General features: G+C 42.6%; 1 protein-coding gene across 4 annotated transcripts in view; it reads right to left on the bottom strand.

Annotated features, from left to right (window-relative positions):
* qkia (QKI, KH domain containing, RNA binding a) overlaps nt 1-9,698 on the bottom strand; it is an 80,379-nt gene extending 70,681 nt beyond the window's left edge. For 2 of the 4 annotated variants that reach the window (XM_088933127.1, XM_088933131.1), the window contains exon 1: nt 9,176-9,698. In XM_088933127.1, coding sequence (XP_088789253.1) covers nt 9,176-9,320 — 145 coding nt within the window. In that variant the 5' untranslated portion in view covers nt 9,321-9,698. The remainder of the gene's footprint in view (nt 1-9,175) is intronic. The other 2 variants (XM_088933130.1, XM_088933128.1) reach the window with 1 other exon arrangement.
* Nucleotides 9,699-18,228: the final 8,530 nt, after the last annotated feature.

The following is an 18,228-nucleotide window of genomic DNA, read 5'->3' as shown; positions in this document are numbered from 1 at the left end:
CAGTTCAGAAACTTTTCCGGGACACTGTTCACAGCTTATTCAGCAAACACATCTGACACCAGTGCCTGGCTGAATAACAGAGCGCACACCATTAGCTAATACAGTTTTTGACAAAAACAAAGTGGACTGAGAATTTAAAATTGACGCTGTATTAACCCCTCTCCCGCCATGCCATGCACAAAGCAAAACCATTTCAAGCAGCCGAGAGGGCTAGAAACGGAGAAGCAGCAGATACATGGGGGCAACCTCCAGAGAAAAGTGCCTGCTTGCGGAAAATAAAGCGCTGAGAACAGAATTCGCATCACTTTTACAGATTTGAGGTCAGGTGTGTGGCTCTCCAATTGGAGAATTAAAAAAATCCCCTTTGGCAGACTGTACTATATACCACAGGATCTTACTACGTGTGCTTTGCACATTTCCAGCTACTACAGGCTTAAAAGTGTACTCAATAAAAAGGACCCAGGTGTAATAAACAAATCTTTATTTGTCCTCATCTCTGCACACTTACTATATTTGGTATTATTTAGTGTGCTTATTCACCCCAGAACAACAAATGAAGAACTTGTAACAGACTGTTAGTCATATAAGCTCATCACTACCAGAGGGAGCTTATTCCTGGTTGAGAGCTGCTTCAACCATGAGCCCATCCTAAAAGCACAAGGCATAAGGTGGGATCACACCCCAAACAGGACATCCAAGCAGGCAATCAACCTGGCCAGCCAGTCTCGGGAAGGTGAGAGGGTTGTGCAAACTCCACACAGAAGGTCCCCTCACCCCAGAATCAAACCCAGCACTCGCCCACACCTACATGACCACTTGTTGGACACAGTTGACTGAACAGTTAAGTGTTCATTTGTCCCAAGAAAAACTGGAGGATTTTGGAATCTTCCAACCTTTCTGTAAAAAAAAACTGCAGGGAGTGCAAGATCCCAAGTAGTAAAAAAATACTCTTAATGCCTGAACCACAAAGAAAGCAAAACTAGGATCGCTCAGCCTTTAGCACACGTTTCTACCATAAGATTTTGAAGGCCTCACTGCTGTTCAATGAAAACCTGGAACAAACGCCTTCAAATCTGAATACATCCACTACGCGACGAGTCACATTTTCAAGTGGCATCTAGCCTCTTCGGAAATACACTCCGTTCAGTCTCAAGTAAAGGGTTACACAGAGCTATGGCGCCAACTGTTCCCAGATTTTTAAAATTCCCACCACAGGGTAAAACCGTCCTTTAAGTGCCCTGTGCTTAATGATGCTTGTTTCCATTTACTTGTGGATCAGCAGCCTGCGAGTACTCACTGCCTCAAAACCTGAATCCTAGGTCTTGAAATTCGCCACTCTGGCAGCATCCGTAGTCTAATCATCCCAAGCCCCACCGGGACTTCCAGTTACTTTATTCTCTCATTATGTGATTTCTAAGGCAGCGACAGAAAGAAAGCTATGGAGTAAAAAAAAAAGGCTAGCAAGTCAAACACTAATAGTACATGGAGACTGCACTTCAAGTAGCAATGCAACTTGTTTATTTGTTCTGATCTCTGCACACTTACTGTATTGGTATTATTTAGCTCTGACATGCTATTGGTATTCCGACCGCTCATGTCCGTTAGAGATGTTTGTTAAAATAGGCTACAGACCTTCCCCAGGAGGTTACAAAATACTGTACCATCTTGAAAAAACAGTGCAGTGATGCAAAACCACCACAAACTGTAGGAAGACAAATGCTGAAGTTTCTATCCTTAAAGAGAACACAAAACTTTTCTACATATTTGACGAGGAAGCACTGAAAAAGAAATGGCTGGCTCTTATTTCTAGTCGAAGGTTAATGCACGCTTGCTCCTGTGAAATACATGCCATAGTATAATAGGAACGACACAAGCTGCTAGGGCCAGGTAAATTATTCATAGATGATTTATAACACAGAATATCATCAGGAGTAGCAGGGATGCAAACTGATCAATGAAAGCTTTCACAGGCAAGAGTCACTCAATACGTAAAAAATTAACATTTTAAGTTACTGTTAAGCAAAGCCCCGTAAAGAGTCGAATTTTCACTGGGGTCTAATGGTGTAATTGTGTATTTTTCATGTTGCACAAGTCAGCGTCAATACTACTCTCTTTTCTAGGCAATGCAAAATGTTTACAGCTCTATAATCCAGAAATCTAGAGGTTGCAATACTGTCATTGAATTATCCCCACTGACATGAGTGGCACTGAAATATTATACAATCTTACTGGAGCTCTTCCTTTAATGTATTCAGAGCTGAGTGTCTTCCTATACACAGCTGCGCAGTCCTGGTCTTGAGACTCATTATGGAATAAACTGCAAATCATTAATCTAAAAAAAAACAATCTGTATTTACTAAAACTGGAACCAAATTAAGAAGCAATGTTGAGGGAAAAGTAGCATAACTGATTAAGAAAAAAACAATTCAGACTAAAAAAAGAAGCTGAATTCATGCTCGTCAAAATGTAGCAACAGAGAGAGGTCAAGAGCGGGCTTTGCAAATGTCTCCTGGAATTCTTTTGATAAGATACTGGGTACATTCTGCTGGTGAATGTTGTGTTGACACTAGCAAAATACAGGAGGCTCCTGCAAACCTGAGACCACGAGATTGACATGCAGAGAAGTATGCATTGCTGGGCAGACAGATCTGGTCTAGTCCAACTGGATTAAAGGTAATGCTTTTCTTTCAAAATTGCATGAAAGAAAATGATTTACACCATTTAAGCCTCATGTGATAAATAAAATAAGTTACAATAACCAATAAGAATAAAAAACGTCATTAAATGTTACTGTACTAGCCCATTGATTAAAATCATAAAATCTAAATTTCATATGATAAGACTCAACAATACTAAAGCAGACATTTCCGAAGCCTCATATTCACAGCACACCACAACCAGCAAACTCCCACCCATGAGAAATGAAATGCAACAGCCTCTATAGTTAATATAGTATTTTAAGGATAAAGATTAAGCAATGCAAGATGAGGAAATACGTCTCTGGAGATAACCGTGATAAAGAAAAAAAATGTTTTGACTCAATTTACTTTAGTAGTGCTGCATCAAATTCCTTACACACAACTCCGAACTACAGAGACTAAATGCAAAACAAGCAGTGCTCTTGCGCCACTGTGCCTCAGGAGGTATTTCAGGAAGCTGAAGAATGCACAGGGTGAGGCCTCTTCTGCCTTCCTGAAGAATGCGCTTTCGGGAGTGAAAGAAAAAAAAACAGAAGCCCACCGAAAAGGAAAAACTAAATGACAGCTGTATCTGAAATACAAAATTAAACACTGGCTTTCAAATTTTTGTACACTCCTATGGCATTTTTGAAATTGTAGTTACGCGATTCACTTCCAGAAAAACAAATATTCAATAGCTTTCCTGTCTCTAGCTGGGCGTTACTTCCTTCGTTAGAACAGTTTCTTGCATCCAAGTCGAAAACCCCTTTTCTACAACTTAAACAGAGTTCCAGCACCAGGTGACAGGAGATCTATCCTGGCGCCACATTCGACACCACACTTTTGTTAGTTTTTCCTAACAGGAGAGATGCACTCCACCAATCACCCTATAGACTGCAGTGAAAGGAAACGTCATTTCACAAGGACATAACTCCTAGCCTAAAAAAATATCAATCCGATATTTTTCAAATATTCTTCAGGTCTGCCTGAAGTGGTAAAAAAGAACAAAGAGATTCATTTCTAGATAGACACAAGCACAAATTTAAACAAAATGCTGTATCTTTGAACCAAGAGAAAAGGGTAAAGGGCTGTTGTTTTTTTGCTCTATGCTCTATCAAGACTGTTCCGATAAAAGGCCTGTCGCTGTCTGCCTTCAGAAGAGGCTGAGATAAAAGGGGACAAGCACTGCACAGCTTTACCTGACTGTCAGGCCCAACTAGGACGAATGCCAGATGCCATCGTGCTCATGAACACATTACATGCAGAAATCAGACAGCAAGGCTATCAACTATCAGGCTTCTGGCTAGGACCCGCTGCTGAAACGCGTCAAATTTTTCACAACTCCCATTTATAACATGACCCAGCAACAGAGCTGAGCAAGGCCCAATCCATAACTCTGTGCCTCCCAGTGGCACATGCCAAGTCGCATTTTTAAAAAAGAGACACTGAACTCATAATTGCGTTTCATAATCATCAGGCAGTTCTCCTTCCAGCTTAGTGGTGTCATTTTAATTTCAAGCACTAAATGCTGTGTGGGGGGATGGAATTGAATTATTACCAACCACCGGGAATATTTCAAAGCTGCTGGTAATTCCTTCACGATCCTCCACACTCAATCTTGTTAGATAAACATTGATTGTGTGGCAAGGGTTATGAGTTCGGCCTGCTGCAATACTCAGAAACCGTGACCTCTATAGGAAATTAAGTGTGGCAGAGATAACTGAATACAACAGAGACTCACAAAAAGAACCTCACTGGGGATCTACGGCTATAAAGCAACTCTTGTTTTGGGAAGAAAGCCTCGATTGACCAAATAAGAGTGACGCAAATCATCAGGCTGCTGTTACACACACTCTGGCACGTAATGATACAAAACGATTAGTCCACTTTAAAAAAAAAAAAGCACTTCAAACTCGTTAATAACACACCTCTGCAGCACTTCATCATGACAGTATTCATAGCACAGCATCATTCAATTACAACTGCATGCCTGAACAGGAGTTCTGGAACTTTAGAGCACATTCTGGAAGACAATTACAACACAGAATTACTCCTCTGTATTGTCTGGAGAGCTAAGACAGCTCTGTAGTAACCAAGGACTTTAATGCCTCCCTCAAAACAAAGAGGATCAGAGAAAATCAGCAGGGGGCACTCAACTCTGAGACCGGAGCACAGCACAGCAAGCATCTGGGCCCAGACTCGCCAACAGAGGAACTATTTCATAATCTGTTTCACCACAGGCCTCTCATGGCAGTCTTTCGAAATACAACAAAAAGGCACAGACTTCAACACCAGTTGTATCTCTGTCGGGCTACGGCTTGCTCTTTTCTGCTTTTACCTACTCACTTGTTTGAAAAGCACTTCCTACATATTGACTGTGTCTGTAAATGAGATTCCCTGCCTCAGTGGAGAATCTCAAGGCATTTTAACATCACTCTTTCTCTGTGTTTCTTCTCTGTATTTTCCGATCTTTGATGATTTAAAGCAGACCTGAGGTAGCAGAAGCATTAGACACAAAGCAACAGCAGTAAAGGGAATGTACATGTATTCCAGTGACAGTATGTATGGAGCAGCTGGTCAGTTCTTTTCTCTAGTCTGGCCTTGTGCAGTCACTAGCAGCCTGGGATTCATGTTTTTCAATAACATGGAGAAAAACTCGAGCTGTTTTCAAACCAGTAGTGCACATAAAAGACATTCCTACAAGGGACTGAAGTCCTGGAACTCGCAAACCAGTAAGGCCGTCTGCCGCCGCACTCTTAAACCCTGCTAACTGGATCTCTCCGCGTGCTTCCTTTAAAGTGAAAGGCGATCCCTCGTGCCACAAACAAAAAAGCTGGTGTCACCTCTGAAAGGCGCACAACTGCAAGGCAAAGGAATCTGGAAAAGGCCAGTCACACCATGAGCTGACCTTGGGCCGTTTAACCCCCCACCCACCTTGCCATGGAGGGGGGACCAGCCACCTCCCTCTTCCTGCCAGGAGCCCGCAGCAGTTGCTGTGGGGAGGGGAGTGCTTGGGCTCACGAGGGAGAGCGGAGGTGTCAATTACACTTTGCCGTGGCAACGGCCACACAGAGACGGCACAAGTTTCACAGAACGGGGAAGACATGTGGGCACAGCTGCCAGGGCAGTCCTGGGCAGGTGGCAAACAAAGCGTGGCCACGCAGAAATCCTCCCCAGAAAGCCCTCCTGTCAGTGCCTGTTATTTAGAGAGCGTGTTCTGATCTGATCGCACTTCGTCAAGGTGACACTGAACACCGGTGGACAGCTGCTTTTGTTCCAGTGGCATCTCTCCGCTACCAGAATAGCAGCATGACTCGCTGTGCTTGTGCAAGAACTCCAGGAGCCTTCACTGCAGCCTTGCTAAATAGCAGACACATTGGGGTGGGGACTGTGGTTTTGCAGCAACGCCCGGAGCACAGCAAAAAACAACTCTCCTTTTACTTCAGATCACGAGGTTATACTGTTGTTTTTGATTTAAAAAAGCCAGTCTTTTCATTTATCTAATAAAAGGGAAATGAATCCCGCGCCACTCTGACTTATAATATTAACATACTTTTTTTGATGTCGTGACTATAACGCTGCATCACTTTTCCATCCCTAACTGCCACTGCATGGAAGGAGAGCACTGGATAACATCCGCTGCTGGAAGCACGAAAAGAGATGTGCTTCTCTGCACAAGAAGCACAGCGTGGTATAAACTGAGGAGGAAGCAAGCCCTCCTCCTGTCCATTTTACAAAAGCATGCAAACTGAGCACAGATGAACTGTCTAGACTGCCACCCCACACAAGGACACAGAGAACAGGCCAGAGGAATTGTGCTTCAGTAGCAACAAACCAAGCACATCCACAGAGCTAAACAGCTTTGAAATGGGTGAATGTGTGCAAAATCCCACGGGTAGCCAAGAAAGCGCCTTCCTGGACACTTTTTCAGGATCTCGTGCCCGAATCTGAAAGCCAGGCATCAGATGTCCGCACTCAGCCGAACTCTCGAGCAATGCTTCCACCCTTTGTGTGAATGTGAAGCATAACGACCGGGCCTAGAATTCAGACAGTCTGAAAGGGGGAGAGAAAACAGAGGCAGCCTGTGATACACAGGTTCCCACCCCAATGACCTCACATCCTGTCCCCTCTCTGGAGGAAAAGGGGGCTCTGTGCACAGGGCTGAAGGGTCTGAAGGGGCACACTGTTGAAACGGTAAGCCGCAAGTCTGGCTAAAAGGGCGATGTCCATACCAGCGCCCTGTGAGCTTGTCGGACCAGAGCTCGTCCCAGATTCTGGTCTCTGCAGCACTACATGTACTAGAGAAACCGTGATGCTCATCCCACCCCTGGATGGGACGCCAAGTCTGGCTAAGCCTTGCAAAAAAAAGCTCCTTTTAATGTTGTGGGGGAGCATTAAGTGGTGAATCCCTCCTCTTAAAACATCAATTCAAGAAATGCCTAAAGGACAAGAGAAAATCTTAGATGTCCTAGCAAACTTAAGCCATCCAAGGGCCCAACATAACGCAAAAGAATGACTATCTCGGGCTCCAGGCAGAGAGTAGAGAGAGAGCAGCTGGCCAATCGCTGACAGAAAGGCCATTCTCAGCGCATGAGGTCATTACAAACTGCTGCCAATCCACCGAAATGATCGTGGCAAATGTTCATGGAATGGGCAAAAAGACGGAACGAGAACGGAGATCCCTGAAATTTTAACTTGAACAAGCACAAAGTGGTGATAGGTGCTGTGTGTTTGAGGCAAAATACCGTCATTCGTGCGATGCAGAGAAGTCCAAGTGCGTAACTGAAACCCAAGACGGCCACAAAGAATCTACGACGTTTTAAGAAACATGTCAGAAATGCCACCTCGCTTCTCGAAAAACTTGTTCAGCCGGTGAAAAAACTTTCTGCTTCTATTTTTTCTCTCACGAGTCAGATGTGCCACAAAAAGACAACGGTATTTAGAAAGGTACGCGCAATGTTCCCAGAGGAGGTACGGCTCTGTATTTACGCAAGAATGTTGCCTTCCAGAATTTACTGAACCTGAAAAGCATCTAAAAAACATCTTACAGTAAGCAGGGCTGAGAACAGCTGGAGACAATGCGGAAACTGCCAGTTCGGTGTGGATGTCAGTTCTCTTGCTAAATGTGTAGCTTGCCAGTGTCACGGTTCAATTTTTAATCTCATATCTTCCCTTCGATCTCAGAACGTATAATGAGACTTGCAGCATTAATTTATCCGCCTTAACAACCACGGAAGTTTTTTTTTTACAGGGAGGAAAAGTACAATACAATCCCATCGGATCTAAAAATCCGTCCTCAACTCCCGTTGTTTGCAGTTTCTCTGAAGAGCCATTCGAAAAACGTGGGCAAAGTGGCGCTCTCTAGCGTCACATATTTCACCAAATTACATAAACCTTATCCCCACCTCGAACTCTAACTTCGACCTGGCGGGTTTAACAAAAACCCGCAACGTCTGTGAATACCAGGATTATTAAAGACAACCCTCCCTTCCCCACACACACACACACCACAGCAGGGTCCTTCGCGTAAACTCAGAAAAGATCGCAGCCTGCCAATTCATTAAAAAAAAGTCGTTGCTATTTCCAATGCGCAACAGGCCTATTTCGAGAGTGGAGGTATTCAAACCGCGGAGAACCAAAACCAATCGGTTTCAAATCAAAAGGAAAAGTTAAGACTGGGAGACTGCCCCAAACCCGGGATGGTCTCAAACTTTTGTCGTAGAGCCAATCGGAACAGCGTGGTTTAGACTCAATAAGTCATTCTGAAGGCATTTCCGCTTTTATTTTACTGTATCTTTTTTTCCGTGTTTATTATCGTTAACAACGTAAACACCAGTGGTAAATATTGACGTTATTGTATGATGTTTACAGAAACATGGGGGTTTTGTTTTTAATAAAAAGTTTTGACTCCAGCTCGGGACAACCCAACACGGTTAACTACAGGAGTTACATACTTTTAAAACGGAAAGCAAAGGGGATCAAACCCCCCCCCCTCCTTCAGAAAACAAAAAGCCAGAGATTTCATCTCTCCCTACGGAGAAAACTGGACCGAAAGCGACCACAAGCACGGCGGAGAGCCCCAAGAGCACAACAGCAGCGCGGTCCGTAGCGTGCGAGCCGGGGGCTGGCGAAAGAGCACTTCTTTCAAACTTTTTTTTTTTGTTTTTGTTTGTTTGTCTTGTGCGCCCTCTCTTCGCTTCCCCCTTCCCCTCACTCGAGCGGAGCCGTGAAGGCAAGGAGAGACCGGAGCGGGCTGAGCAGCCCTGGTCCAGGCTGGGACACCCCCGGGGCGGACCGGACCGGACTTGGCCCCGCTGGCTGCCCGGGCGCCGCACCCCCCCGGCGCGGCCAGTCCTGCCCTGCCTAGCGCGGTGTGCCACATCCCCCGGCCGCCTCGTCCCTCTCACCCCGCCTCCCCCTACAGCCACCTTCATTTTGTCACGGGTTCCCCCCACCACCACCACCGCCGCCGCCGTTGTTGTTATCGTTGTTTTTACCTTCGTCGAGGAGCCTCTCCAGGTGCGTGAAGATGCCGCAGAGATTGGGCAAACTCGCCATCAGCTTCTTCTCGTTGAGTAGCTGCATCAGATAGTCGGGACTCGGCCTCGGTCTCTCCTTCACTTCGATCTCTCCCACCATCATCTTTGAACCGAGATGATACACAAAACACACAATCCTTTCTCTCTTTTTTTTTCTCTTTGTGTTTGTTTGGGGTTTTTTTTTCCTTTTTAAAGTCCCCCCCCTCCCCCGGAAAAAAAAATAAAAAACAAAAACTTGCTGGACAGGTCCCTCGCTTCCCCCCCCCCACGATTCTACTCGATTGTGGCAACAGGCCCTTCCCGGTAAAAAAAATCGTAATTATTTCTGTCGGCTGGGAGAAGAAATAAAAAAAAACACCACAGCCTCCTCCCGGTTCAGTCGCTTTTCTTTCGTTCGCCGTTACTCTTCTCCACAGCGCGCACGGGGTCGGTCCGAGCCTACAATGCTGCTTAGTGCGAGAGTGTACTAGGCGAAATGCTCGGCCCCCTTGCCGCGGATTGGCCAGAAGTGCAATGACGGGCAGAAGGGTTCGCCAATCGGGAGAAGGGGGCAGGGCAAAGTGGGTGTGAAAAGAGCGGGTGGGCGGGGCAGCTCTCCTGACAGACACCGAGCCCGTCCAATGGAACGCCGCCTTCGTTTTAAGAGTAGAAGTTATTGATGTTATTGATTATCTCAGAACTGCATAGAAAGACGGCGTCGGGAACTGTCAGTGTTTTGGGGAATCCAAATGAGCCAATCAGGCTGGAAACGTGCATGGTAAATTCCGAGGCATGTGTCTTGTTTTGTTAGAGAGGGTATGCCATTGGGCACAGGGCTAATTTCACAGCCTAGTATATCAAACAGGCATGGGATTATAATCGAAAATAACACGTGAAAGAAACATTGTGTTCACTCCGAGATCAAAGGACACGCTATTGTATAATGTATCTAGTTGAGTTCATCAACAAACCTTTTCCGTACAGTACACCACGGATACTCACATAATCTAGTGTTCTGCCGGTACAGATACAAAAACTCCGAACCTCCGAGCCAGTTAATCTCTTTTAGCCCTTAAATAATTTAGGATAAGTTACAAAAGAATAACAATGCTCATTCTTTTTAACACACACATTTAAAATGGAACAGCCTTTTCTGATACGTGTCGAGCTGCCAACACCGTTTCTCCAAAAAATAATGTAAATACAGCGCAGTTATTTTAGAGACACCAGCATCGCAGCCTCTGATGGTGAGTGCCACTTTCAATAATACCAAGAGAAGAAAATGCATGGAGTCTGAAATAAGATATTACTTATGCCTTCCGAGACCCGCATTAACCCGTGCTGCTCGAACACCCGGGGATACCTCTCTTGTGATCTGTATTAGGAATCACATTGCATTATACAGTACACATCGCTGCCAGCATGACTTTTAGATTATTGCTCTCCGTTTAATAGCATTCCTGCGCCTTCATCTAGCTTTTCACGTTACGATCTCTGCCACACACAAAGAAAAGTGATTGATGTTTCCCGGATAGTAGTCTACTACAGCTAGGACAGCGTGTCTGCATTTGATAAAGGGGATTGACTTTCATAATTATTAATATTAAGTACCAGTAATATAAAGCGCAGAAATGTAGCCGCAGGGTAAATAAACGTATGATGAAGATGTATGGCCCCCGTGGCAGGCAGACATCAGCGTAATATGGAAACGGTGTTTCACCGCTGAAGAAACAGGACCTCACGTCTCACCTGAGTGTTAAAAAGCAGAAGCAGTCTGGGATCCCTGGACGTTTTCAGTTTGCAGTCACAGATTCAGAAGGATTTGTATAGCAGTACTGAATAAGGAAAAGGCCTCCGTTATAGCATATTGTAATCATTACTTATTGACGTCTTATACATACATTCTATAAACTGATGTGTGATAAAGACCACAAGGTGCACATGGTACATTAACTAGGGCATTTATTATTTAGTGATGAGGACATGTGAAAGGTCACAAACAAGAATACCCCATTTGGACCATCTTACTTGTTTGGTTGGCAGTATAGTTGGATGATCAAAGGATCTCTTCCAGCCATTTCTCAGTTGTAGCAGACAATTGTGAAAAAAGTAGTATTTGAAGTTGTAAAGTTGCACTTCCTCTCTTTTTCCCACTGGTGTCCTCGGGCCTCATTGTTGATCCAGAAATAGACCAGTGGATTGACTTTGTCACTTCCTTTCTGAATTCACCAGGCTAGTATCAGGTCAGCTGGTGACCTCTTCCATTGCAGACAGTGAAATACCTCTTTATTTATCTGTTACAGTAGGTAATGTCACAACGCAAGCAGGCAAATAAAACAAAGAAAAGCAGTGTCAAACACTAATAAACAAGAAGCTACAATTAATTATAGCTACAGTATTTGACAATGCGCTACACCAGCAGAGTTGCTAACACCCTTGTGACATTCAACTGCTCCCACTCTGGAAATTTATAATTACTCATGTACATTTATTGACCTTCTAAGTGGCCTCAACACTGTTCTTTTCTATGCTGTTCCAAAACAAAAGGAAATTAAAATGACAGTGTTTAAAGCAAGCTTCATCTACCTTAACAGAGACATTAGCCACGTTTGCGGTTTTATACAGTATGTAAAGAATGGAATGTGCAAGGAATCTCTTGCTAGATTTTTCAAGATACTGGGTGGCCATTGCACACTAACCCGAGGATGAAACAATCACAACATAATTCCTATCTACCCCGCATCGGAAACTTCAAAACCTTGTTCTGTGAATTTCACCTTTATGAATCCGGGGAAGTTCCTTCCCCACAGAAAATAACCAGACACTTAATTTGTAGCACAGAAGTGTTACCAGGATATGTAGAATTCTAATGAATGTTTACTTAGTTTCTACAGAGTGTCTTTGTTTTTACTATAGGTCAAGGGTATCCAGGGGATCATGAAGGGCTCAGGAGTCCTTAGGTTTTCTAGGTCTTTCTTAACGCACCAGCACATGAAAACCTATGAGAAGCTTTTAAATTGATCCAATTGAATGAATAAGGCTTTGTCAATAACTGAAGTCATGAAGCACTATACTGGAATAGAAAAAGGCTATGGCCCATTGGGTAGATAAGCCTGCTGTAAGTTATCATCAAACTCTTGTTTTTTTTATTTTTGGTTGTTTTTCACACTTGATTTGATGAAGGGTGGCTCCTTATCAAAGGAACCAACAGGTCTTCTATCTGCAATGTAATATCTGGTATGCCCGAAGTATAAAAAGGCTTTAGAAGGTGGTCATTTGATTTTAGACACTATTTCAATACCCCTTACTCCGATGCCTTCCCCCACTAATGCCCTTTTTGAAAGAAAGTCAAGACTTCTCAGCACTTCCATAGCACTAAGCAGGGACCTGCCACTCTGCTTAGATAAATGTTTTATAGAATTCCTTAGATACCAAATAGCCACACAGGTCTGAAGTTATCATGGGACTGAAAAGTGACTTTTAGTTACTGCGGAGAATGGTTAATGTGTTCAATACCACGTGTATGCCAGTTCTGTACTTTAATTAACTCTGCATTGCAAGCTATAACTACCCAATGCGTCAAAAAAGAACAATTAGTGAACATCACTCTACGCTGTTCAGGAGTCTCCTCTGCTGGCAAAGGTTATCAAGTACCTTTTAAATATTTATAATCCTTCCGAGCACAGGCAGATCTTGAAATATGTCAACATTCTCCCCACAATTCTGTAACCATGTAGTTAGTAAACAGAGCTCTCCAAAGAAATCCAGAGTAAAAGGCAAATTGAGTGATGCTCTGAAGAGAAACTGGACCTCTGCAGGTGGAGTAAAGAGATGTCAGACGTAATCTGGATTTTGCTCACAGCAATGTCTAACCAGCTACGCTTGGCTGGGATAATATTTCATAACAGATATGTCTGAAGAAAAGCAGAAAAAACACTCACACTTACAGCCTGTGTTGCAAAGGCAGCTAAATTACTCACATGGGTGACATTTCATATTTTTCCATGAATACCAACAATGAAAATGTGAAGACTTCAGCATCAGGAAACATGGACTTGTTTCAAAGCCTTTTGAAGCAGGTTAGTTCTGGTCTTACTCCAGATGGAAATTTGTACCCAGCTGGTATGGTATGGTTCACATTTTCCTATTTTCTTTTAATGGCAGAGATCCTAGCAATTAATCCCATTAAAAAGAATTGCTGACAATAATTTAATATGCATTTTAGTCTCTTTTAAGAGCACAGATCTAAGAAACAATGAATTTCATAACAGTTCAGAAGCAAATTATACATAGATTATCCACTATCCTCTATCATGGAGGATGACATTCAAAATGCAATTTCTTCTACAAAGAGCACTGGATATTTATTTAAGAGACTCAGCTACCCACCTACAGTATATGTTAAAATAATACTGCATCAAGGGAAATGGACAGTGCACAGGAGGGGATCGCAATCTGTGCCTCTTCAAGGCATCTCCACTGCAGTGTTTTGATACAACCAGCACCTTAATTGTTATATTGGTCCTGCTAATTAACAATTAAAAACATAATTGGCTGTGGCAACATTGTGCATTGTAGTGGATTAGAAGAGGATCCCCCTGGATGGCGTGGAGGAAAATCTTGTCTGGACAGTAATTTGATCATGTGTGTGTATTGGGGTCAACCACATTAAAAACTGTGTCCCAGGAATATTTTAATAAACATGTTATCCTTAATTTTAGTGTTAATGGATACTGGTTATTGTATATATAACCCCAAAATTAAAGTTATTCATCTAACAAGCAAGTGATCAGTCTTTAGAAGAATCACGGCTCTTCACGTAGTCAATCTATGTGGAACACATGCATTTGGAAGAGTCGGGATTTTTATTCAGGTGGTGATAAAAGCCTCTTAGTTGTTGTGTGAAGCAGAATTAGCAGTTTGTTGAACTTAATAGTCTCTGGGGAATCTTTGACCTGTCTTTCAAGTGCCCACAGAGGTGGGAATCAACCGGGGCAGGTCAGAACCTGGAGGGCAGATACTGTAGGATGTGATACAGGGTTACAGTACAGGTGGGGGATGTAAGAGCCACATGGAAAAAGTTACAACCTTCAACATACAGTAGGTTCATTTTCAAGCACATTTCCTTTGCCCTCCTTTGGTGGTTAGCTAAAATGAAAGCAGGGTGTTTCACTCTCATTGTTTCTCCCAAATTCTGAGGGACATAACCATTTTGAAGTGTCAGCTGCAGACATGGTTTTAGAAGCCTAGAAACCTAAAGTGCTATTATTAATATGGTCTATAGAGTGGACGCACCAGTAACACTTTTTTCTTTTTACCATAATAGAAGAGGTTAGATTGCTGCTGTATGCCCCTTCTGTCAGTGTACTGACAGCATAGGGCTCTGTTAGGGCCCTAGAAGAATAGAACATAGAACATCCTTCTTTTTTTATTCTACCCCCATCTGCCTAGGTTCAAGCCTGCTCCTGTGCTCTAAGTAGAGCAACTCTGCATGCCTCAGCCTAGAATCCACTGCACGGAGAATCCAGGCAGACAAAAGAATCAGAACGACAGTTTCAGCGTGTCCTGCACAGCCAAGCAGTTGCTTGCTATTTTTGTCGCTTAAGATATTGCCTTACACCCTTGTACTTCCTGAAAGTGTTTCGTGTGGGCCTGGAAGCTTTTGACCACTGAAAGTGATAAAGCATGCCTGTCAGGGTCTGCATTTGCCTCCTTTTCCTGAAAATGCCTGATTTCTGCGCAGCTGTGACACAGCGGAGCAGAGGAAAGTCAGAAAGGTGCTTGCCCAGGCATCCCCTTGCTCTCCCAAGTTCAGGGTCCAAGAGCTAAACGCAGCTTTCCGCTCTCACATGGTGGATTACTCCTCTAATCCAGTCAGTGGCTCCTGGTACCACATGATTGATGGTGGGTTTTCTTTCAAGTAGTGTAATCTAATCGAACCTTGATCCCATGCCACTGCAGCGTCAAGCCACCCAGCGGTAATGTGCTTTTGTTCCCACAGGACCAAAGCGGCACTGCGGTTATTCTCCAGCTGACACACCGCTGAGTGCAGGTATACTCCACGCATGTCAAGGGATGCCCCTTAGCTGGTCTGTTTTGCCAGAAAAGATAAGAGCTGACACTGACTTTGCTGCTTACTAACGGCTTCCAGACAATAGCTGAGGCTGAATAATTTATAGGCACCTCTGCTGGGGAGGGGATTTATGTCAAAGTCAGAAGTCAGAACATCCAGTGGCGACCTGTTCCTCTCACAGGTTCATTTTTAATGGGAAGTTTACTTATTTATCAAAAGTTAAAATTACTTTAGCCTTTACTTTTGTTTAGCCTTTTGAAGACAAACCAGTCAATGTTATTGACCACAGTATTTTCTTGACATTAACGAGGTGCATTTTTTGCCGTCAAGGCTAAAATCCAGCTCCTGTCCCAAGCAGTATGAATTTGGTGTTCGTAAGCTGAAACCCAAGAAAAAGAAAGTCCACGTCACAAAATCAGACAAACTCTGTCATCTGCCCCATTGCCTGTATATAAGAAATGGAAAAGAAAGGGATGCTCACAAATAAGATTTTTGATGTTCGTATGTTATACTGTACGCGACTGATTTGAACTTGGTGAGTGGTTCTAAATGTATAATGCCTGAATAAAGGAATCTGTCTTTGAGTTTGCACATGCTCAGTTGCTAGCAGCTGGGTCCAGACTGTGTAGGATTCGACTTCAACAAGACAAATTGTTCCCAAAGGGCTATTTGCTGCCATTGTGCTGTCCTCTCTTTCTTTATTGTTGCTTCTAACAATTTGCCTTTTCAAAGTAGAATTGACAATCCTGCCAATGCATAAACTGCATGTAAGCAAAGCCTGAAGCCCATTATTGCTCCATTCTGGCACAATTTGTCCTGCATACACAAGGTGGCTATAGAAGTCATCATAGTGCACGTGCAGATACATGCACACACACTCACATAGAAGTCAATGTAGTGCACGTGCACACACATATAAACAAGCATGCTCTCAAATAGGCATTTTCAAGGTACTGAAGAACAAAAGTTCCACTTGTCTGAAGTTTTAATTCTGCACCTCACTTTGATTTGTAAAACAAAAGGAGTCACACTCTCTGCTTCCACCCGTCCCCTGAACAGTTAAATTTGTTCTTTCCTTTTTTTAACATTGTTATGTCTTTCAGCTTGTGTTTCCCAGGAAAGACGGAGCTACAGCTGGAGAAATGCAGCACAAAAGATTATGAGATACACTTGGGTTTAGAGCTAACAAGTTTTATTTCACTGACTTTGTATTAGCCAAACACTTAAAGTCATTATGACAGGAAAAATCTGTTATGAATACCACGTATTCAAGAAAAACAGTTTTGCTATGTAATACTTAAGCAAATGTTTTTCAAATGATTAACCTAATGATTAACAAGACACTCAAATATTTTTATAAAGTAAATATGCAAAAGCTTCCACCTCTATTCATTCATATATAATTCAAAGCCATTTTAGACATGGGTCTATATTTAGTGTGATGAATTGTGCCCTATACTTCTGATTAAATCAGAGAGAGATCACTTTATTGGCCATATAATTTCTTGTATTAGGAATTTGTCTTTTCGCATACCCCAAAGTGCTCTCCATGAGACACACAGACGGGGAGAGTGGCTTGGGGTCAGAGCGCACGGTCAGCCATTTATACGGCGCTCCTGGAGCAGTTGGGGTTAAGGGCCTTGCTCAGGGGCTCCAACAGAGTAGGAATCCTCTGCTGGCTGCGGGATACAAACCGGCAACCTTCCAGCCACAGGCGCAGATCCTTAGCCACAGAGCCACCGCAACGCAGGAGCCAAATCAGTATGTACATCCAGGTATGAAGCTCCAGAAATTAATTTGCAATGCATTTTTGTAAATGAATTAAAACTAGAACTTAATATTTTTTACTTGTATTATTCAATAATTATTATTAATTTTATATAGCAACTTTCATGATACATCATCTCAAGGCAAGTTCCAATAAAACTATTGTCAGGAATACACAAATTAATACTGATCAGTATTTTATAATTAAAAATCATAAAATGAGACAAGATTTGAAAGTGCTGAATGACTTTCAAGATCTAATATGGGCTCTCAGTGCCTCATTTTGGAAACTCAAAGAAAGCCAGAGTCCAGAAAACACAAATGACATGTAGGTGTATAGGGAGTTAACATTTCACTGACATAGTCAGGAGCCAAACTGTTAAATCCCATAATGGTGAGCAGCAGTATTTCAAATTGTATTCCGAAATCCAAAGGGAATAGCGCAAGGAAGGAGGTGAAATAAGCTCATATATATAAATTTTAATTAAGATTTGAGACCTTAACATGTCATAACTTGTTAAGAAATATATCTGGGACACAACAACAAACACTGCAATAAACAAGCCTAAATAAAATAGCGATAGTGTGGATTAGATATTCTGCATCATATGGGAAGAAATATGAACAGACACAGATGATGATATAATGTTGCATAATTTACATAGAATCTGTTTGTCAACTATATAAAATAAAGGTAATTACAATGAAGAGCATTGATTTAGTGAACCACAACTTATTGTCTTTCTAAATGTAAAATTGAATCAAATCCATCAAAATGGTAAATTCCTTTTCAAGCATTTTCCTTCTCATAAAGAAATAATTTTCAGTAAGTTAGTGCTTACTGTGAAAATGTGCTAGCTGACCTTGAATAAGTGTCTAAATCAGATAAAGACTACATAGCTCTTTTAGAGTTTGTCTGTATTGTGAATAAAAAAATATTATTGGATTTATTTGGAAACCACCTCCAGCACCAACTGCAAATTCAGTCAGATCAGAGGATGCAGAACCATAGGAGACTGAATCTTGATTGGTAATCAGTACAATATATCTTAGATTTATGGTTTCAAGTATATGATTAGGTAATGAAATCCCTTAATCTTACACAACAGGACAATATGGAAATCACTTCCTCTGAATCAGTGCCAACCTGTAAGTCAAAGAGCTTGTTCCACTAGAGCACAACTCAGAAATC

Source organism: Atractosteus spatula, chromosome 14 (assembly GCF_055471065.1).
Source record: "Atractosteus spatula isolate fAtrSpa1 chromosome 14, fAtrSpa1.hap1, whole genome shotgun sequence".
Classification (NCBI taxonomy): Eukaryota; Metazoa; Chordata; class Actinopteri; order Semionotiformes; family Lepisosteidae; genus Atractosteus; species Atractosteus spatula.
The sequence above is the reverse complement of the archived record's forward strand: the minus strand, read 5'-3'. Positions and strand labels throughout refer to the sequence as shown.